Raw genomic sequence first — 22,722 nt, 5'->3', positions numbered from 1 at the left:
CTTGCCACTTATCTTTCTATCTCTGTATCCATCTACCCATTTATTCACGGTTAATTTCAACCAAATGCCCAGTAACTGAAGTCACAGTTTAGAAGCATGACACAGATGCCACCACCAGCAAGAGTGTAAATGGGTATGGCTTTTTTTTTTTTCTTTTGAGACAGGGTCTTGCTACATTGCACAGGTTGGTCTCGAACTCCTGAGCTCAAGTGATCAGCTCACCTCGGCCTCCCAAAGTGCTGGGACTGTAAGTGTAAGCCACTGCGCCTGGCCAGGTATGGCTTTTGGAAAAGCAAGTTGGCAGTGCAGTATACGTATATAGGAATCTCAAATAGTTCCCAACCTCTAGCTCAGTAACACTATTTCTGGACTATTTCCTAAGAAAACAACCAAAAAACAAAAGGCAAACATTTTAATGCATAAACATATATACTGCAGTATGATTTAAAATCATTCAACACTGGCAACAATGGAAATACCATATTTTAGAAATAAGAGGATGGTCTGATACATGCACTTGAAGAATATTTTGTATCAATTAAACTTTAGAAGTCATGTTTATAAAGACCTTTTATTAACATGATAAAATGTTTATGATACAACATTAAAACAAAAAAATCAGGATACAAAATGGTGCACACAGTTATATCCAAACTGTTTGTATAAAACACAGACATAAAAACACTAACCAAGTTATCTCCCCATGGTGGGATTATGGGTGACTATTAGGCTATTACTTCTGCTTGTCCGTCTTTTCCAAGCTTTGTACAGTGAATATGAATTACTTTTATAATAAAAAAGAAGTTTATTTAAGGATTTTAAAAGTTACATACAAGCCAGGGCCAGTGGATGATCTTGTCCAATCTTAAGGCAATGAATATAAACTGGAGAATGTTGACAGAACACAGGATTTCTAACTAAAAATGAAGAGAAGAATCAGTTAAACAAAGTATAATTTGCATTTAATACTGCAGTAATTTGGTTAACACACTAAAAGACAATACACATTATAATACAGTATAACTTGTATAATATTATATTGCACTGGAAACTCCTGATTTTCGGTACCAGAGGGGCACAGCAGTATTACGGCAAGGGAAAATAGGGCTCAGCCTGCTGCCTTGCCCCTCTGCTGCCTTGCCCCTCTGCTGCCTTGCCCCTCTGCTGCCTTGCCCCTCTGCTGTCTTGCCCCTCTGCTACCTTGCCCCTCTGCTGTCTTGCCCCTCTGCTACCTTGCCCCTCTGCAGCCTTGCCCCTCTGCTGCCTTGCCCCTCTGCTGTCTTGCCCCTCTGCTGCCTTGCCCTTTCTGGCCTGAGGCCTGAGCACAGATGAGAACCTTGTTTCCAGGTTCACTGGGAACACAGGCCAGCTGCAATAGACCACTAAGCTTCCTTCATATCCCTACCAACAATACTGTCTACTCGAAACCATCCTTGTGCATCCTTCTTCTCATACCTCGGATTTGCCCTTGGATCCCACCCCTTCCTTTCAGGCTCCTTGAGGACCTTGTCACATCAAGCCATCAATTATAGATTCCTTACTGTATCTTTAACCCCACCTATTCCATTGATCCCTCCTAGCAGCACAGAAACAAAAACTCCTTCTCATTAAAAACAAAAGCCCCGAAACCAGATAAACCCACCCCACCCTTTGATCCAAGACCGCTCTTAGCCTCAGGTTTCTCTCTGTGAGACAGTAATGAATATGCAAGCCCCTACCATCTCATCTACCATTCCCAGCTTCCTTGTGATCTGACCTCCACCCCCACGACCACCAGAAGACAGCTTTCATCAAAGTCACCGATAACCGGGAGGCAGCAAAAACACTTCAACTGGCATCCTACTGATACTGTGGATGACTCTTTCCTGTTTGCTCCCCTCCTCCTGGCCTTCTAGGATCCCACCATACAGTCTTGGAGCCCTCTGGAGTGCTCTGGTAATTCCTTCTGTCTCCTTTTCCCCCTCCTTAAATGGTGATGCTCCGCAGAGCCACAAACTGTCTTCTCTCCCGACTAGGAAGACAGACACACAAACACACATATTTTCACTCACCCGCTGCACCCTGGACTGGGGGAGAAGAAATTTCAACCAGACCCTTGGTCTGCATTATTACCTCCTTAGTGGTTAGTTCTCACATCTGTCTCCAACTTAGCCTTCCTGCTGCATAGCAGACCCAGCTGTGCATAGGCCACTCGGCTCTCCTAAAGGCACCTCAAATGAAGCCAGTCCCAAATAGAGATCATTATCACCTGCACTTAGAACCTTGTATCTCCTCTTTCTGTAGCCTCCCATGTCACTTTCTATAGCCTCCCATGTCACTTTCTGTGGCCTCCCATGTCACTTTCTGTGGCCTCCCATGTCACTTTCTATGGCCTCCCATGTCACTTTCTATGGCCTCCCATGTCACTTTCTATAGCCTCCCATGTCACTTTCTATGGCCTCCCATGTCACTTTCTATGGCCTCCCATGTCACTTTCTATGGCCTCCCATGTCACTTGGAGGCACAACAGTGGTGTCATTTCTCAAGCCATGAGCCCGGGAATCACCCTGCATTCTTTTTCCCACACTGTCGCATTCAGTCACCACATCCTGTCCGCTGTAAAGTCCAGATTTCTCCTGAATCCCGTGCCCAATTCCTATCCTGATGATGACTGCCTAGTGAGGCCTTCTTCCGCACCATCCGCCTACCACTTCAGCAACCCCTTACTAACCTCCCGCCTCCAGCCCAAATGCCCTGCAGGCTGCTCCTCACTCTGGTAAAGTACATTCTTGCCCACAAAATTGAAATCTGGGACCAGGCCCAGAGCTTCCCAAAAGTTCTCAGTACATAGGTACATGGGGAATTTAGTAATTCCTCCATAGACCTCTAGGCCAAAAGAAATCCCTAATGTGGCTGGGAATGCCAACAGTTGCACGGATTTAAGTAATTACGTCTAACTTAGTAAGTATTTCTAAGTAGCCACTAGAAAAAATAATTCATATAAATCTAAAGAAAAATGTTAATATTATTCTTAAATAACCAAAACTAATTCCCAGTGGGATGCGTGTGCCTGTCAGGTAGCTCACCATTTCCCACGCCTTGGAATCAGACAAGGTGCTCCCACTCGTTACCTGTTCCTCACCTGGATTTTCACACAGCATTAGCCTTTTTTGTTTTCACAGCAACTGCTGAAAACCCAGCTTCTTAAAGATACGACGTCACTGAAAGGAATGCAGTGTGGCCTAAAAATAAACCTGTAAACTATTTCAAGCTAGTAGTTTGTATGGTGTCCCAACAAATGTCAGGTATTACTGTTTTCCTCAAAATGTCCACTATCCCCTGGTGCCCTGTGAGTGCACTGGGGTGCCTGGGGCACTTCAGCACATGCTCTGCGGGCAGAGGATGTGGCCCCTATTTGCCCCAATCCCTCTGTAGAGGCTCCCTCTCTTCTCAACTCCCACAGTTCCTTCCTTTCCACCTTGTGCTCCCGTCGGATCTGAATCGCCACACACTCAGCTGATGGAGTGTTTCCTGCCTCTAGGCTTCAATGTGTCCCAAAAATGCCATCCCTTCCCTCCCAACACAGGGCTTCCTGGCAGACCCTCAACTCCTCCTTCCCATCTCTATATGAGCCTACTCCAGACCACCCCCTCACCAACATAGGTACTGTTCTTGCATCACAGGAGGAGGGAGCTCAGCTCCTGGTATGTTGCTTCTTCCAAGGGCAGGAATGCCTAGATCGTGAATATATGAAAGACTTATTTTCTGTAATTCAGGCCCAATGCAGTCCTAGCCCTTGTATAGTTGTCCCTCGGTATCTGTGGGGGATTGGTTCCAGGACCCCCTGTGGATACCAAAATCCATGGATGCTCAAGTCCCTGATATAAACTGGGAATTGTAGGGAAGGTGAAAGTGGACCATCAGATACTCTCCCTCCACGGCTCACTCCTACCTACCACTATACCCATGCTGTGGCCTTTCCACCAGCACGAAAATCAGGGAATAGCTCCCCTTGTTCAAGGCCAAACCCTTCCTGGTGCTCCGGGTCCCATTCTCCCTGAGTCCCACAGGGCCTTGCTCCATCACCGTCCCTCTGTCTACATACCTTCCCCTCACGCCCATACCTGGGGTCCAGGCTTATATGCCTGACCCACCCTACAGCTGCTATGTTTACTTCCTAAGCCAACTGCAGTCTTCTCCCTTCACTCTTTATCCACACGGCTCAAAACCAGGCATCTACAGCCTCTAGTTCTCCCCTCAACCCATCAGTATTCAGCTTTGGGCCCTCAGCTTCTGTGCAGTTATGTAGTTATGTGCCCGGGCTTTAGAGTCAGGCTGACTCAAATGGAATCCTGGTCCTGCCCCTTCACATGTGGCCATGAACAAATGACTTATCTTCTCTGGACCTACCTCACAGAGTTAGCAAGAAAACTACCATATGTAATGTGCCTCGCACAATGCCTGGCACACAGTAAGTGCTCAATAAACGTTATCTGCAATTATTTTCATTACTATTATTACTAGTCCTGGTATTTTATTCATCTGCATATCCTCTATGCTTAGGGAAAAAGGGCTTGGCATCTAGTAAATACTTGATAAATGTTTATTGAATGAATAAACAAACACAGGGGCACATCAGGATAAGCTAACCAGACAGCAGGGGAGGTGCTAAATCATGGGGTCTGAGGTGGGGAGATGGTCAGTTTTGAGTGTCAACTTGGCTGGGCTATAGTACCCAGTTATTTAATCAAACACTAAGCTTGCTGTTGCAGTGAAGGTACTGACTTTGAATAAAGGAGACTACCCTCCATAGCATGGGTGGGCCTCATGCAATCAGGTGAAGGCCTTAAAAGCAAAAACTGTGGTTTCCTGGAGAGGAAAAAATTCTGTGCCAGGACTGCAGTGTCAACTCCTCCTAGGTCTCCAGACTGTTCACCTGCCCTGGAGATTTCAGACTTGCCAGCCCCACAGTAATGTGAGCCAGTTCCTTAACTCTCTTTATACATATATCTGTATCTAACCTATCAGTTCTGTTTCTGTCTGATTGATACAGGATGTGAAGCTGGGAGAAGGCTGATGTCCTGGGTGAAAAGCTAGTGTTCTAAGTGAAGAAAGAAAAATTGTTATTTCCATCATCTTTTGTTGCCTTGTTGTCTCATGATGTAGAGTTGGTAATGATCAAGCTCTTCCTAACAAAGGGTAAGAAATTGACATCTGAATAACTGAGCAAAATATTTTACTTTTGAAACATTCTTTTTTTTTTTTTTTTAAGACGGAGTTTCATTCTGTCACCCAGGCTGGAGTGCAATGGTTCAATCTTGGCTCACTGCAACCTCCGCCTCCTGGGTTCAAGAGATTCTCCCGCCTCAGCCTCCGGAGAAGCTGGGATTACTGGCGCGTGCCACCACGCCCGGCTAATTTTTGTATAATTAGTACAGATGGGGTTTCACCATGTTGGCCAGGCTGGTCTCAAACTCCTGACCTCAAGTGATCCACCTGCCTTGACCTCCCAAAGTGGAAAACATTCTTAAATATATGAAATCTCACCTCTAGTGACCTGTCATGTCGAAAGCCCCAAACGCAAGCTGCAACAGACACCGGGGAAACAAAGAACAGCGGCATGAAGACCAGGAGCCAGAAATGGCTTCCTCTCTCGATTCTGTCACAGACCAGAACTTCAAACATCAACAAGAGCAAGTGGATGCCCACTGCAATCAACATGGCTTTAAACTCCACACACGTTTCTCCTTCTGCTCTAAAAAAGGGAGAGAAGAAGAAAACACCCTCAGTTCAGAATCTCCACTATAAGCAAGCAGTTCAGGGCAAATACCAACTTATATTTATACTTTGAATTTTACTTGAAAATTTGACAAAAGCAAAGGGAAATCAGGTAGAAAGCTAACTTAAACCTAAGCTTTGGTAGGCAATCTCTGAAACATCGAAGAACTACTACATAATACAAAATGAACATTACAACCAAACCAGAATTTAATGTTTTAACTGTATAAGGATATTCTCAAAAGTAATAGCCAGTTCTTATTTCCCTGACAATGTACATAAACACTTCTGTTCACATCTTTAAATTCAACAACAAGAGTTACTTCCAAGATTATTCAAGCTGATTTGCTTCTGCTGCTAAAACCAGGCAAATACCCCTTAAGTCTCATGATCCTCATTTTTCAAGAAACCATGTAAACCACCCTTCACACAATATTATAAAAATAACTCTAGTTCTATGAACAAGTGCCAGTTATATTTCAAGATAGTAGTAACTATTGTTAGGTGCTATTTTTAAATGCAAATAAAACGTATAAATGATTTTCATTTTCCTTTCTATTCCATTAAGACAAATTAACACCTGCAGATGAAAGAGAAAGAAGAACAAGAGTTAAAACTGTTCTCAAACAAAATCAGTTTAATTAGCTAAGTATCATGCACAATAACCTTAACAGATCTTCAGTTGAGCAATGGTAAGGCCGCTAATCAGGAAAAGGCTCTATAATGCATCTGAAAGGCCTACAATGTTTATTCAAAATACAGATGAACATTTATGATATACATGTATTGTGGGTGACAAATACACCGGAAGTTAGATCATAGAGAAAATGCTATCAGAGGCTATTCCTGTAGGATCCAACCATGTTCCACTGGTTAATGTTAACATGAGAATGACCACGCCTGTACATTCCTTACATTCAACCCCACATACACAATTCCTTTCCTTGCTCAAAGCATCTTAAATAAGACCAACAAAGAGAAGTTTGAATATATTCTAAATATCAATTAGTAGAACCTAAATGTTTATTTAACTTTGCATTCTTTGAGAAGCATTTAATATTAGATATCTGAAAATATCTCATAAAAAATAAAACCCATACAGCCACACAGGTCATCAATCTTTCAAAAAAAATCTAAGAACTCTGAAACAGCTATACATGAATGTCTCTCACCTGCCAAGGCTCTCTGTGTAACTGTTTTACAGTTCTTAGACATGTATGTGATATGTAATTTACACAATCTGAATCATTTTCATATTTAGTAAACAAAAATTTAAAAAGTTGATGTAGTGGCTGGACGTGGTGGCTCACACCTGTAATCCCAGCACTTCGGGAGGCCAAGGCGGGTGGATCACCTGATGTCAGGAGTTCAAAACTAGCCTGGCATGGTGAAACCCTATCTCTACTAAAAATACAAAAAATTAGCTGGGCATGGTGGCAGGTGCCTGTAATCCCAGCTACTCAGGAGGCCGAGGCAGGAGAATCACTTGAACCCGGGATGTGGAGGCTGCAGTGGGCCAAGATCACACCATTGCACTCCAGCCAGGGCAACAAGAGCTAAACTCTGTCTCAAAAAGAAAAAAAAAAAAAAAGGTGCGGTAGTTTCAACTTTACACTTTTCCCACATGAGCAGCTGCCTTCTGGGAATTCCTATACTCCTCATCTTCCCAGTGGAGGTTCATAATAGCCTCCCAGTCTTAAGTCCCCCTTTTTCCCTTTATGTAGTTACAGTCTCTGTGGCAGAGAAGGGAAAGCCTCTCACAGGTCCCAGCAACAAGCAGGCTGCATGCTGGCGTGAGCCAACTCCCAAGAATTTGGGCCAGCGGAGGCATCCAAGAGCAGGGAGGGCAAGAGTTGGAAACAGTAAAGGGTACCCCTCTCCCCTGCCCCCAAAGGCTCTGCTTTCCTTCTCGGCATCCAACCTTTGACTTTCCTCATTCCCCAGCTGCTGTCTCAGGGACTCATGGTCTCCTGGTCAAGCCACCTCCCCTACACTGCTAATAGTCCTAAAGCTCTGGGACTAGGAGGGTGGGACAAGGGGAGCCCCAGTTCCAAAACTGTATTGGAGAAAGATCTTTCATGACCAAACATAATATGAGTGTCTTTTCCTAAAAACAGGGTGGTTTCATGCTGCTTAGTCTAGTATGGCATACCAGTTCTGTATTTTGGGTGCATTTTGGATTATATAGGCATCTGTGAGCTGGCTGGCAACTTACCCCCAAATGGCACTGCTTTTGTAAGAAAATACATACCAAAGACTAAATTTTCAAAAACACAGAAGAGATCTGTTAGCTTATACTATAGTTCTAAGACCCCAGATAAGTAGAAAATAAAATGGTCCTTATTTCATCAAAAGTGAGAAAAGTCAAGATATTGCTCCCTCATGCTAGAGACCAATGGGTTGTATAAAGCAGTATTACCGATATTGAGGATTTCGTGCCCAGACTCCAGTTCCAACTGAGGCTCCAACAATGACCATTAACTTCCACAGCCATATTGGAGCAAAGACAGCCCAGTAACTCCACTGTATGATGCCATCCAAACGAAGGGCCAGCAGCACAGAGAACAGCAGCAGACAGGCATAGATGAGGAATTTACTAGGAGAAAAGTAAAACGATTAAGAAGGATTCACTTTTACAAATATGTGATACTGAAATGGGGAGTAATAAGAGCCACATTTGTCAGCATGTAAAAGGAGTCACTAACTCAACAATCATTTATTGAAAAGGTCTATGGGGCAGACATAATGTGTTGGGAATAAAAGAAACATAAAGACTAAAATAAGTCTCCTGCTTTCCAAGGCTTCCTCATAGAAGGAAGACCACACAGAAACATATAATACAGCACAATGTTTGTGATGAGAGCTTGGAACAGGAAATACAGACTGTGTCTGAGGAGGCACTCAGAAGCAGAGATGTGGTGACCCTAGAGCTGGTTCCAGAGGGCAAGTAGGAAGCTGCCAGGCAGGAAAGCAAGTGAGATGAGGAAGTATTCCAGGCAGAAGGAACTAGCTATACCAAGACACAGAGACTGGAAAAGGCTGACATGCTCTGAAAATGGTCAAGTTGTATCACTTACTGATTCTGTTTCTAAAAAGGCAGCCATCTGTCATATTCATATGGCATGAACATTTTAGTGTATGTATTATACTTTCCATGAATGAATAAATTACACATACACACATGCTCACGTCTCATATAAAAGGGAATTGCTACAGAGGATGTCCTTGAAATAATTAGAAATTATACTCTTGAGGACCTCTATTTCCAGCCTTGACTTAATAGTAGGAATATAATTTACCTTCCCGCCTAAATAAGAAACTTGATACAGTCTACAAAAGAACAGTTTTCAGACATTGACAACAGGCAGTGGAGAACAGGTGAGAGGGACGAAATAAAGGAGGTAAACCCTACTATTGCCCCAGTTTGCAGATCAGAGGCAGTTTCCAGGCTGCAGCAAGAAAACAGTTAAAACTCAACCCTGTCAATAACTATATTAAATATAAATGGCCAACTGAAAGACAAAGATGATCAGATTGGATAAGTAAGCAAGACAACTATATGCTGTCTGTAAGAATCCCACTTTATCTATCTATAAAGACACAGATAGATTAAAAGCAAAAGGAAAGAGAAAGTTATACCAAATAAACACTAACCAAAAGAAAGCTGGAATGACTATATTAACATCTGATTAGTCTTCCATTGCTGCTGTAACAAATTACCACAAACTTAGCAGCTTAAAACAACGTAAATTTATTATCTCACAGTTCTATATGACGGAAGGCCAGACAGGCTTGGTTGGTTTCTCTACTCAGAATCTCACAAGGCTGAAATAAAGATGTCTGTTGGTGGAATGCTTATCAGGGGACTCTGGCAGAATCTACTTCTAAGCTCATTCAGGTTGTTGGCAGAATCCAGTTTCTTGTGGTTGTAGGACTGAGGTATGTGTCTCTTTGCTTGCTGTCACGCAGCAGCTGATCTTAGATAGTAGGGGCCTCTCTTGGGTCCTTGTAAATAGGCCCCTACATCTCAAAGCCAGTAACAAGCTATAGCATATTCAATCTTTCTCATGCTTGGGATGTTTTCTCACTTTTCTTCTGTCATATCGCTTCTGCTTCCAGTGAGAGAAAGTTCTCTGATTTTAAGAGTTCATGTGATGAAACTGAGTCCACCTGGTTAAGCCAGGCTACTCTCCCTATTTTAAGGTCCATAACTGTGGTTGGTAGGCAGAATTCTAAAGAAGTTTCCCAGGATTCCTGTCCCCTGATTATTCAATCAAACACTAATCTGAGTAATACTGTGAAGGGACTTTGCAGATGGAATTAAGGTTACTAATCAGCTAACTTTACAATAGGAAGATTATACTGGATTATCCAGGTGTGCCCAGTGTAATCACATGAGCCCTTAAGAAAGCAGAAGAGTAAGTCAGAGAAATGTGGTGGAAGAGAGATGAGGCAGAAGTCAGAGAGATTCCAGACTTGAGAAGGATTCAGCCTGTTACTTCTGGCTTTGAACATGGAGGTAAGGAACCATGAGCCCAGGAATGCAGGCAGGCTTCAGAAGCTGAGAATAACTCGCAGCTGACAGCCAGCAAGGTAAACGGGACCTTAGCCCTACAACCCCAAGGAACTAAATTCTGACAATAGCCCAAATGTGCTTGAAAGCAGATTAATCCCTGGAGGCTCCAGAAAGGAATAGAGCCCTCCTGACGCTTTGATTTTGACCCTGTGAAACTAGGCAGAAGACCCATCTGAGTCGTGCTGTACCCGGACTTCTGACCTAAAGAACTGAGAGTAATTTGTCATGGTAACAGCAGAAACGAATGCTAATAAATATAGCTTCAAAGTCCCCTTAGCCATGTAAAATAATAACATATTCACAGGTTTCAGGGCTTAGGGCCTGGGTATCTGTGTATTTGTGAGGGTGGGGCATTCTGCCTACCACAACATAAGACACAGTATATTTTTGAACAAGGACTATTTCCAGGGACAAATAGAGGTAGTTCATAATGATAAAGGGGTCAATTTGTCATATGCCTAATAACAAAGTTTCATAATACATGTAGAAAGTACTGATCAATCTAAAAGGAGAAATAAAAAAAGCAAACGGTTATAAATGGAAATTAACATTCCTTTCTTAGTAACTAATAGAACACATAAACAGAAAATTACTAAGGATATATATGATTGTAGCAACACTATCAACCAACTTGACCTAATTAATATTAATGAGTTCCTCCCAACAAAAGCAAAATACAGATTCCTTTCAAACACACACGGAACATTCACCAAGATAGACTGAATTCTGGGCCATAACACAAGGCTCAACAAATTTAAAAGGACTGAAATCATACAAAGTAAACAAGCACAATGGAGTCAAACTAGAAATCAACAATAGAAAAATATCTGGAAAATTCTCAAAATACTTGAAAATTAAATGCCACACTGCGAAATAATCCATAGGTCAAAGACTATGAAGAAAATTGAAAAATATGTTGGACTAAATAAAGGCAAAAACACAATATACTAAAATTTGTGAGATACACTAAAGCAGTACTTAAGGGAAATTTTAGCATCAAATACTTACATTAGAAAAGATATCAAGTCAATAATCTAAGATTCTATCTTATGAAACTAGAAAGAACATGGAGGTAAGGAACCTCCATGTAAGAAACGGAAGGAAATTTTTAAAAAGTAAACGGAAAGAAGAAAATGATAAATGTAAGCACATTACTCAATAAAATACAGTAAAAAGGGATTAGAGAAAAAAATCAACGAAACTAAAAGCAGTTTCTTTGAGAAAGTAAGAAAATTGGTAAATCTACAGCCAGAATAATCAGTAAAAAAAAGTAGGCTCAAATTACTAATATCAAGAATGAAAACAGGGATATCACTACAAATCCTAATAATACTAAAGGGATAAGTAGGGGATATTATAAACAACTTTATGCCAGGAAATTTCTTGAAACAAAGACATGGAAACTGCAATTCTAGTTAAAACCTTTTTCAGAAAGAAAATGTCAGGCCATGGCAAAATCTACCAAACATTTAATGAGGAAATACCACCAATTCTTCACAAACTCTTGCAAAAAAGATGAGGGGGGAACATTTCCCAATTTATTTTATGAAGCCAGCATTACCCTGATAACAAAACCGACAAAGAAAGAAAACTACAGACCAATATCTCTCATGAACAGAGATGCAAAAATCCTCAAAAGATTTTAGCCAACTGAATTCAGCAATATATAAGGATACTACATTACGACTAGGCGTGGTTTAGCTAGGATTGCAAGATTGCAATCTTGGATTAACATTTGAAAATCAGTTAGCAACCTTCGTGGTGTTAGTAGGCTGAAAAAGAAAAATCATATGATCATCTCAATAGTTGTGTAAAAAGCATTTGACGTAATTTGCTACCCATTCAAGTTAAAAGCGCTAAACAAATTAGGAATAGAAGAGCATCTATGAAAAACCTGCAGTTATAATGCTTAATGGTGAGACTCAATACTTTCCCCTTAAGACAGGAAACACAGCAAGTATGTCCACTTCAACACATCTATTCAACATTGTACTAAACGTCCTAGCCACAACAATAAGATGATAAAAATAAATTAAAAGAATATAGTTTTAAAAGAAAGAAGTAAACCTGTCATTATCTATAGGCAACATGATATTCTGTGTAGGAAATCCTAAGTAATCTACAAAAAAGCTAGTAGATCTAGTAAGTGAATTTAACAAAATTGAAGGATACAAGGTAAACGTACAAAAATTATTGCATTTCTATATAGTAGCTATCACAAATTGGAAACAGAAATTTAAAAATATGTATCATTTACTGCAACTTTCCTATAAATTTATAACTATTCAAAAATTAAAAGTTTATGAAAAATCCACCATTTAAAATAGCATCACAAATATAAAACACTTAGGGATAAATGTAACAACATATATGCAAAACCTATATACTGAAACCTACAAAACACTGGTAGGACTGTGGGGAAGCTAATAAACAACAGAAATTTATTCCTCACAGTTCCAGAGGCTGGAAGTCGGAGATCAGGATGCCAGCATGGCTGGGTTCTGGCGAGGGCTGCCTTCTGGGTGGCAGATGGCAGACTTCTCAATACCCTCCATATGGTGAAAAGAGAGTGAGTTAGCTCTCTGGTCTCTTTTTATAAGGGCACTAGTTCCAACCATGAGGGTTCCACCCTCATAACCTAATCACCTCCCAAATGCCCTGCCTCCAAATACCATCACACTGGGGACTAGAGTCAACTTGTGATTTTTGAAGGGACACATTCAGTTCATAACTGCCAAGAAAAATTAAAGATCTAAATAAATGGAGACATATACTGTGTTCACAGAACACTCAATACTGTTAAGATTTACATCCTCTGTGTATTAGTTTCCTATGGGTGCTGTAAAAAACTACCACAAAATTGGTGACTTAAAATGGCACACATTTATTATCCTGAGGCCAGAGGTCCAAAAAGGGTTTCAATGGGCTAAAATCAAGATGTCAGCAGGACCTACTCCTTCTGGAGACTCTATGGGAGAATCTATTACTTGTTTTTTTCCAGTTTCCAGAGCTGTATTCCCTTGGCTCATGGCCCCTTTCTCTATCATCAAAACCAGCTGCATAAAATCTTCAAATCTCTGTCTCTGTTTCCACCACACTGCCTTCTCCTCTTAATATTATCTCCCTCTTTTAAGGGAACCTGTGATTGATTGCATTTATTGCCCCACTTGGATAACCCCATCATCTCAAGATCTTTAACAGGTTCCATGGAAGTGGGTATCTTTGTGGGCCATGATTTAGCCTACCACACACACCAAATTAACCAAATTATTTTAAAGAATCAATGCAATCCCAGCGAAAATTGGGAGCCAGCAGGTTCTTCTGTAGAAATTGACATACTGACTTTAAAAGTCATATGACAGTGCAAAGGACCTAGAATGGGCAAAACAATTCTGAAAAAGAACAAAGTTGGACAATTTATACTACGTGCTTTCAAAGCTTACTATAAAGCTACAGTAATAAACACAATGTAGTACTGGCATAAGAATAGATATATAGAACGTACTAGAGAGTTGGAAAACAGACCCATACATGTAGAGTCAGTTAATTTTCCACAAAGGTGCCAAAGCAACTCAATGGAGAAATAATTATGTTTCAATAAATGCTGGTACAACTGGATAAATGAGGAAAGTACACCTTGACTCTTAACCTTACAACATATACAAAAATTTATGTGACATGGATCATAGACCTAAATGTCATACACAAAACTATAAAATGTCCAAAACACATATGAAAAAAAAATACTTGCAACCTAGGGTTAGGCAAACATTTCTTAGATGGGATATGAAATTGGACTTCTCCAAAATGAAAAACTCTTACTCTCCAAAAGATACCTATCATTAAGAAAATGACAGCCAAGCCACAAACTGGGAGACCATACTCTGAAAACACGTATCTGACAAAGTAACCTGTATCCAGTATATAAAAAGGACTTTTACAACTAAAAAAATAAGTGAACAACCCGATTTAAAATGGCCAAAAAATTCAGAGACATCCCATCAAAGAAGGCATACAAAAAGCAAATAAGTACACAAAAAATACTCAGTATTTTCAGATGTTAGGACAATGCAAACTAAAACCACAATGAGATAAGATTACACACACACTAGATCTCTTATATATGCTGGTGGGAATGCAAAATAGTACAGCCACTTTAGAAAACATTTTGGAAGTTTCTTATACAGTTAAGTGTATACTTATTCTATGGCCCAGCAATCCCACACCTAGGTATTTTACACAAGAAAAAGGAAAACGTATGTCCACACAAAGGCTTGTATTCAAATATTCAAAGAAGCTTTATTCATAATTGCCACTGGTAACAACGCACACATCCATAAACTGGTGAATGGTTAACCCAATTTTGATATATCCATTCAATGGAATACTAATCAGCAGTAAAAAGTAACAAACTATGGATGAAAACAACAACATTGATGAATCTAAAATGCACTATAAGTAAAATAATTCAGATGGAAAACACAAGATAGTGTGTACAATGCTACTTATTTGACATTCTGGAAAGGGCAAAACCCTAGACACAGAAAACAGATCAGTGCGGTTACAGATAAGGAACAGAAAGCTTAGATGTTAAATAACTTGTCTAAGAGCTCAGAGTTGGGAGTTAAACCATTTGACTCCAAAATCCTTCTAATTGAGTATTATACTATCCTGGCTTTACACTGATAAATGAACATGTTTAGAAAAGCATCTGAATAAATATCCGCTGAGCAGCTAACAGGTCTCCACTCGGGAAGATTAAGGATAGTCTTTACACTCTTTTGCTTATGATATCTGAGTTTTCTGTAAGGTACATGTACTGTTTTTGTACTATGAAAAATAACGTAAGAAACTTCGATTGGAAAAAAGGGAGGAGGGTTGTAAGAAGACTGGACCTACAAAATTAAACTTGGAAGCAAGCCTCCCAGAGAGAAAACTACGCTGGGAAGATCATGAGATTCAGAGGGGTTGCTAACAAAAATATACATAGCATCAGTGTGTCATGGTATTCTTACCCATAAAGTTAGGGCAATAATATGTACCTCATAAGGTGGCTACGAATATAAGATAATGAGTATAACAAGTGCTTTGTATAAAGCACTAAATCAGTGGCTCTCAAAGTTTTTAGTATCAAAAATTTTGACGTTTAACTCTTAAAAAGAACTCCTTTTCAGTTTTAACAATTACTGAGGATCCCAAAGAGCTCTTGTTGATATGGGTTATCCCTATTGGTATTTAATATTTACGATACAGTTGTTATTCAAAAAATATCTACTCTTCAAAGGTAATAATAAACACATTACATACTAACATAAATAACATTATTTAAAAACATTTCCAAAACCAACACAAATTTAGTGAGAGTAGCAGCACTGTTTCTACAGTTTAGCAAAATTTTTAATGTATGATATCATACAAGACACCTAGATTCTAATATCTATATTTACATTCATTCTGTTGCAATACATTGTTTTGGTTCAAGTATACAAAGAAAATCTGGCCTCACAGAGATCTGTAGTTAGAAAAGAACTATTTTAATCGCTCTTTCAGATAATGGTAGATGTTCTTCAACAGGACACTAAAACTCAACAAGTGGTAGTTTCTTAAAGGTTAACTATGATGTGGAATCTGAAATCATATCAATGACCTTTTTGTACTCTGCTACACTGAAATCCACTGGTCTCTCTTATACTTTCAATGAATCTTTTATCCCAGCATTATTGTATAATGCAATGTAGGTCGACTGGAAAATATTGGTTTACTGAGTTATAAAGATCTTTCAAATGTTGACACATTTCGTATACAATAGCAAAAAAAATCACATTACTTACTATCTTCACCAACTTCATCAGAAATATTTTAATTACTGGGAGGTTGTCAAGCTCATGGTAGCAGATACAACTTTTCAAAAATTCTGGTTTTCCCATGAAAGATCAAATTTTACCATTTACAAAAAATACCATGAGTTGTTTTCCTTGAAGTTTTGCCTCCTGCATTTTCTTTTTTTGTGTGTAATAGAAGCATCTTTTATTATAGTATTTTTTTCTTTCTTTTTTCTTTTTATTATTATTATACTTTAAGTTTCAGGGTACATGTGCACAATGTGCAGGTTAGTTACATATGTATACATGTGCCATGCTGGTGTGCTGCACCCATTAACTCGTCATTTAGCATTAGGTATATCTCCTAATGCTATCCCTCCCCCCCACCCCCACCCCACAACAGTCCCCAGAGTGTGATGTTCCCCTTCCTGTGTCCATGTGTTCTCATTGTTCAATTCCCATCTATGAGTGAGAACATGCGGTGTTTGGTTTTTTGTCCTTGCGATAGTTTACTGAGAATGATGATTTCCAATTTCACCCATGTCCCTACAAAGGACATGAACTCATCATTTTTTATGGCTATATAGTATTCCATGGTGTATATGTGCCACATTTTCTTGATCCAGTCTATCATTGTTGGACATTTGGGTTGGTTCCAAATCTTTGCTATTGTGAATAGTGCCAGTTAGAATGGCAATCATTAAAAAGTCAGGAAACAACAGGTGCTGGAGAGGATGTGGAGAAATAGGAACACTTTTACACTGTTGGTGGGACTGTAAAGTAGTTCAACCATTGTGGAAGTCAGTGTGGCGATTCCTCAGGGATCTAGAACTAGAAATACCATTTGACCCAGCCATCCCATTACTGGGTATATACCCAAAGGACTATAAATCATGCTGCTATAAAGACACATGCACACGTATGTTTACTGTCGCTTCCTGCATTTTCAAGAAAACGTCTGCCAAACACCATAACGCAAATAACCACAGTCTTGTCTGTCAGTTGTCCTTCCAAATAAAAATGATACTCCATGAAAACAGCAGCTTGTAACTCAGGCACACACGTTTTTCCTTGAGTCAACCATTGCACTTCAGCATACAACAGGCCTTTATGCATTCTTCCCATTTCATCACATGGAATATTAAACTAGATGTGCATTCAGGGGTCAAGATTAAATGAGATTAATATTTTTCTGCTTTATCAAGGACATTCGTAAGTGAAGCTGGCATTTTTTTTAACTGCAAGTCCAGCACGTGGTGGTGAAGAATCCAGTGACAGAAGACTAGTGCAGCTGGTGCCACTGTCCTGATTTGTGCTCCAGCACCAGCTGTTTGATGCACTACTTTTGTACCACCAGTGCAAATGTCGACCAAGGCAAAGAATGTCTTAGTATTATAATTTTGACTTTGCAGATACCTGAAAAGGGTCTCAAGGCCCACTCCCAAGGTCTGTGGGAAACAGTCTGATAACCAGCGTACTCAATACACATTAGCTAATATTATTAATACTCGAAAACAAAAACAGGCTTTTATAAGCTGCTACAAAGAAAGACAGAACATTTAAAGAAACCAAGATAAAAATGACTTCATCCCTTAGACTTTGGACAAGAAGAGAGCCTCTGTCAAGGTGGGGTGGAGCGGGATTCACAAGTTAATAGAAATGGAGTTATCACCACAATTACAGTACACAATTAGTAGAGGCAGAAGTTTTCTCTCTTAAAGCAGAGGGAAATATTCCAAAATCTAAAAAAATCAGAACCAATTTGTCAACTAAAGCCTGTGGCTACAAATATAATTACCAGAAACAATGGACTTGAAAACAGACTATTTAAAAAAGAAATTAGTGGATTCGAACATTAACAAATGCTAAGATAATGACGACACAGGATTCATATGTAAATTAGATAACATGTACAGGTAATTTTTATCCTAAAGGATTTTCAGACTATAAATAAAAAGTAAATTGGTGGGGGGGGGGGGGTTGGTAAATGCTGTAAGCTAACTTCATTATCCTCTGTAAAACAGTTTCCTTATTTAATAAAAAAAGAGAGTAGTGGAACTAAAGAAAAGAGAAGTACCAAAATGTTTTAAATGTTGGAAAAGTGATTATTTTATGTGGTTTTTTGACATAATTTAAAGGAAACTTAAAATTTTATGTCTATTACATGAAAAATAGAAAACAAGATAAACTTACAAAAGGACCCACAAAATATAATTCATGATTCAAATACTAGGGTTAGAAAAATATACATGAGCTGAATGTTCTCTTATTAATTTCCTATTGCTGCCATTCAAAACTGCCACAAACCTAGTGGTTTAAAAAGCATAACCCTTACAATTCTAGAGGTCAGAGTCCAATATGGGTCTCGCTGGGCTAAACCTGAGGTGTCAGCAGGACTATGCTACTGAAGGCTCTAGGAGAGAATGCTTCTTTGTCTTTTCTAGCTCTAGAGGCTGCCACATTCCTTAGCTCATGGCCCCTTCCTCCATCTTCAAAGTCAACAATGGAGAATGCAGTTCTTCTCATACTGAATCACTCTGACCTCCTTTTCTGTCTCTCTCTTCTATATTTAAGGGCTCCGTAATTACATTGGGCTCAGCCAGAGAATCCAGAATAATCTATTTTAAGGTCAGCTGATGAGCAAACTTAATTCCATCTGCTACCTTAATTCCCCTTTGCCATGTAACAGAACATATTCCCTGGTTCCACGGATTAGGATGTGGACATACTTGGGGTGTCATTATTCTGCCTACCACAGCTCTGTAAAAAGAAAGGTTGCTTCCTAGATTAAGAAAGTAAATCTGTTACATTCAAGAGTTACACTTGGAATCAAAGTCAAAAGTCGAACCAACTATCAGAAATCAGATGACAGAGGTTTAGCATGCCTGGATGAAGACAAGAGCAACAATTTACTAACTTTAAAATTACATAAATTAGATTTCAAAGCCGAAAGTATTAAAATGCTAAAAGGACTAATAAGAAAAACCTAAATAACAAAAACCTAACAACATGACCATGGAATATGGAAATAATTTTACAATTTTTCTTTTTTAAGGATACACAGAAATATTTTAATTGTGGGCTTCCTCATGCTACTCTTAAATCATGACAGATAAAACAGACGAAGTTCCTAAAGAAAATACGGAAATGAACACAAGAGTAGATTTAAAAAACAGCAAGGTTATATGAAGAGAATTAAGTAGCAGAACGAGAAAATTTAAAAAACAGCAAGCTTATATGAAGATAATTAAGTAGCAGAACAAGAAAACATACTTTCTTTACATATATATAGTTTTTCCAGGGAGAAAAAAAGGATCATGGGGCAGCAATATACAATAAACACACATCTAATTTACAATTTTTAAAAATATTTGAGTGCCTGAAATGTGTGAGATACATAAAAAGGAGCAACAATGCATTCGCTCAAGGTGCTCAGACTAATAGGAACAGAGGGAGATGATGTATCAACAAGTAACTACATATGGTAAACTAGGGGACTTGGAAGATTAATTTCCCTGGGAGAGATGGGAAGAGAAGTGGAATCTGGGCAACAAGTTGGGAATAAGGAATTCCAGACAAAGGGAATAAGATGTTTTCCAATTTTTTAAAATTATTTTTATTTATTATGGATACAAAACAGTTGTGCCTATTTATGGGGTACACGTGATACTGTGATGCAAGCATACAATGTGTAATGATCAAATCAGAGTAACTGGGATATCCATCACCTCAAGCACTGATCACTTACTTGTGTTAGGCACATTTCAATTCCACTCTTTTAGTTATTTGCAAATATACATTATTAACTATATTTGCCCTCTTGTGCTACCAAACACTAGATTTATTATTTCTATCTAACTGTATTATTGTACCCATTGCTCATCCCCTCTTTATCCTCCCCTCTCCAATTCCAGCAGACTGGAACACACAGAATACTTTCTATAAATCGTGGTGGGTAGGGTGCTGCAGAGACAGGAGAAAGGGCACTGGGGGGAATAAGCCAGAAGTTGGCTGTGGTAACATGGTAGGGGAATGTGAATATCAAGGTAAAGTCCTTGGAATTTATTAATAGGTAATATGGGGCCACTGCAGATTTTCTCAACAAGAGTGACAGAAGATACATATGAGTGTGTAAGGTAGATTGTAATCAGTAGAGACCAGAGGTAGACATTTTATACAATTCATAAAAAAACTGACAAAAAATGGATCATTTTCAATACTGATTTGTTAAGCAGTTTAGTAGAGTTACTAAAATACAATTGAAACATAAAAATACCTGGGCAGCTGCCAAAACAAAACTCAAGAGAAAATGTGTTCATTTCAAATGTTTAAGTAAAAGTAGAAAACAAAGAAAAAAAAAAGAGGCAAAAGAAAACTAGTAAACTGAGTTTCTAAGAAATTTGGGGAAAAAGCCAAAACATGAAAATAATAAAACTAAAAGTAGAAATATAGATATAAAAATGAAACCGATCAGTAATCCCAACAGCTAGCTTTTAAAAAAAATTAAACTACAAAGTTGATCAAGTAAAACAAAGTAATACAATCAGAAAGTTCAAAAGATGTAATTCATACACACTCCTAGTTGGGGAAAGAAAGAATAGTATCTTAACTACATCAATATATTTGCAAGCAAAGTCTAAAAGGTGACTGCATAGCCAAAAGGAAATATCAAGCCTGATTTGCAAAAGAATACACAATAATATGCAATAATACAGTGATAAGAAAATGTATTTACAAAAATAACTTATGGTCATAGCCTAAACTACTTTGAGTTACTTTTCAAGAAACATTCAGACCAGATTCCAAGTATAAAAATAGACTGCTTAATTCTCCACAAACCTGGGAGAAATGGGAGGTTCTGGTTTAACATTAATCACTACTTCTTAAAATTCACTTTTCCAGTTACACCTTTAGAATGGATTTATTCCACTCTCATTTGACTCTGTAGTGTTAGTATACGATGAATCACTAAGTAGTGCTACCTGGGCCAAAGCTAGCATCCTCTCTGAAATTTATATGGAGCTTTCTGCTCAGGCTCAAATTCCCTCTCTCCACTTTGCAGGGTTGGGAGAATAGGGAGGGAGAAAAGGAAGAAGGGAGGGAGAGAGAGAATATACTTAGCAAAGGAATGATGACTCTGAATGTAAAAGTTCTAGTATCTGTTTTCTGCATATCATAAGAATGCAGCTGGACTCTTTTTAGACCTATCAGTTTTTTTCCAGTGGAAGCTGCTGGCTTCACTGGAGCACATACACGTGCATTAACACATGCCTGCATGCACGTACACATGCACGGGCACATACACACACACAAACTTTGGATGGCACATCCCAGTCTAAAGCTTGACAGAATGGCTCCAAATGACAACCTGACATACTCACAAACTATCAAGGGAATTGCCCCTCTTACACCTTATTAACCAAATTTAAAGTCTTAGTGGAGACTTTAGCTGGTTTTATTAAGATGAAAAATGTTTAAGAGCATTTAACCAGTAGATACAAAAAAGCACAAAAGCCAAATAAAAGCAGAGCCCAGGCCAGTAGGAAGATCTGCATTTAAGTTCCTCAACTGCCATTCATCAGCGGTGTGGTCTTGGGTGAGTTATTTTCCCCCGCGTCTGTCTCCTCATCTGATTCCTCATATACTGATTCTTTAAGACAAGGGTATGTGAAAGCACTGTGTAAATGATACATTTTACCCATTCTAGCTTTAGCAGTATTATGAAAGACAAAAGTTCTGCCACATTGTAGGTAACAATCTCATTTAGCAATCATTGTTGTCACTATTAGGTTGGAGCTGACAAAGTATGAGTCTCCACTTATAAAGCATCTATCTCCAGAGTTCGAGGCTTTTGTCTTAAATTCCAGTCATCTTGTACAGGCATGACATATCAGGCAAAATGATTAGAAAACTCAAGCTCCATATTAAAAAGCTTAACTTCCGGAGTCCTAGGAAACTATCTAAAACTCCTTCAATCCATGGTCTGTCCTGTACAACAAAGATTTCCCAGTGGTAGATGTCTATTTGTACCCAACATCCACTCATTCAGCACGTAATTCAGCACCTCCAAATCCTGGCCCTCAAAGAACACAGCTAAGAACAATGTGTGTGTAATTATCAAGTAATATGAATGATATTTTTAAAACTGGAAATTATACATTCAAATGAGATTTCTCTCCTTTAACCAGTCCCCTTGGGAGGCAATGCAGTAATTCCAATGGTACTTCATTACTCAAATCATCTTTGAAGCTTTCTTCTTGGAAGCACCTTGAGAACCTGCAGTCTGATCTTCTGACTATCCCAAATGGTGCTAAATTTTCACTGAGGGTGGATTCAAATTTTGGAAATGGCAGTCAGTCAGTCAGAGCCAAGGTTAGTGAATAAGATGTGTGATCAAACTAGGTGGAACTATTTTGGTTGAAAATGATAGATGATCATAAAGCAATGAGATGGATCTTCTTATGTGATATGTAAACTGACTTTAAAGGGAATTCCAGATGAGTAACAAGGAGTATGAACAATGGAATAGGTTTATACATTCTCTTTCCCCAAGTAACCTCTTTGAAT

At 39.0% G+C, this 22,722-nt stretch overlaps 1 protein-coding gene across 2 annotated transcripts in view; it reads right to left on the bottom strand.

Moving 5' to 3' along the window:
- TMEM185A (transmembrane protein 185A) overlaps positions 1-22,722 on the bottom strand; it is a 35,273-nt gene that overhangs the window by 6,574 nt on the left and 5,977 nt on the right. The window contains exons 2-4 of one of the 2 annotated variants that reach the window (XM_004064989.5): positions 8,177-8,353; positions 5,527-5,734; positions 834-917 (exon numbers count right to left, since the gene is read on the bottom strand). In XM_004064989.5, the coding sequence (XP_004065037.2) occupies positions 834-917; positions 5,527-5,734; positions 8,177-8,353 (469 nt within the window). The remainder of the gene's footprint in view (positions 1-833; positions 918-5,526; positions 5,735-8,176; positions 8,354-22,722) is intronic. The other variant, XM_063703073.1, reaches the window with a different exon arrangement.

This window comes from Gorilla gorilla, chromosome X, assembly GCF_029281585.2.
Source record: "Gorilla gorilla gorilla isolate KB3781 chromosome X, NHGRI_mGorGor1-v2.1_pri, whole genome shotgun sequence".
NCBI lineage: Eukaryota > Metazoa > Chordata > Mammalia > Primates > Hominidae > Gorilla > Gorilla gorilla.
The sequence above is the reverse complement of the archived record's forward strand: the minus strand, read 5'-3'. Positions and strand labels throughout refer to the sequence as shown.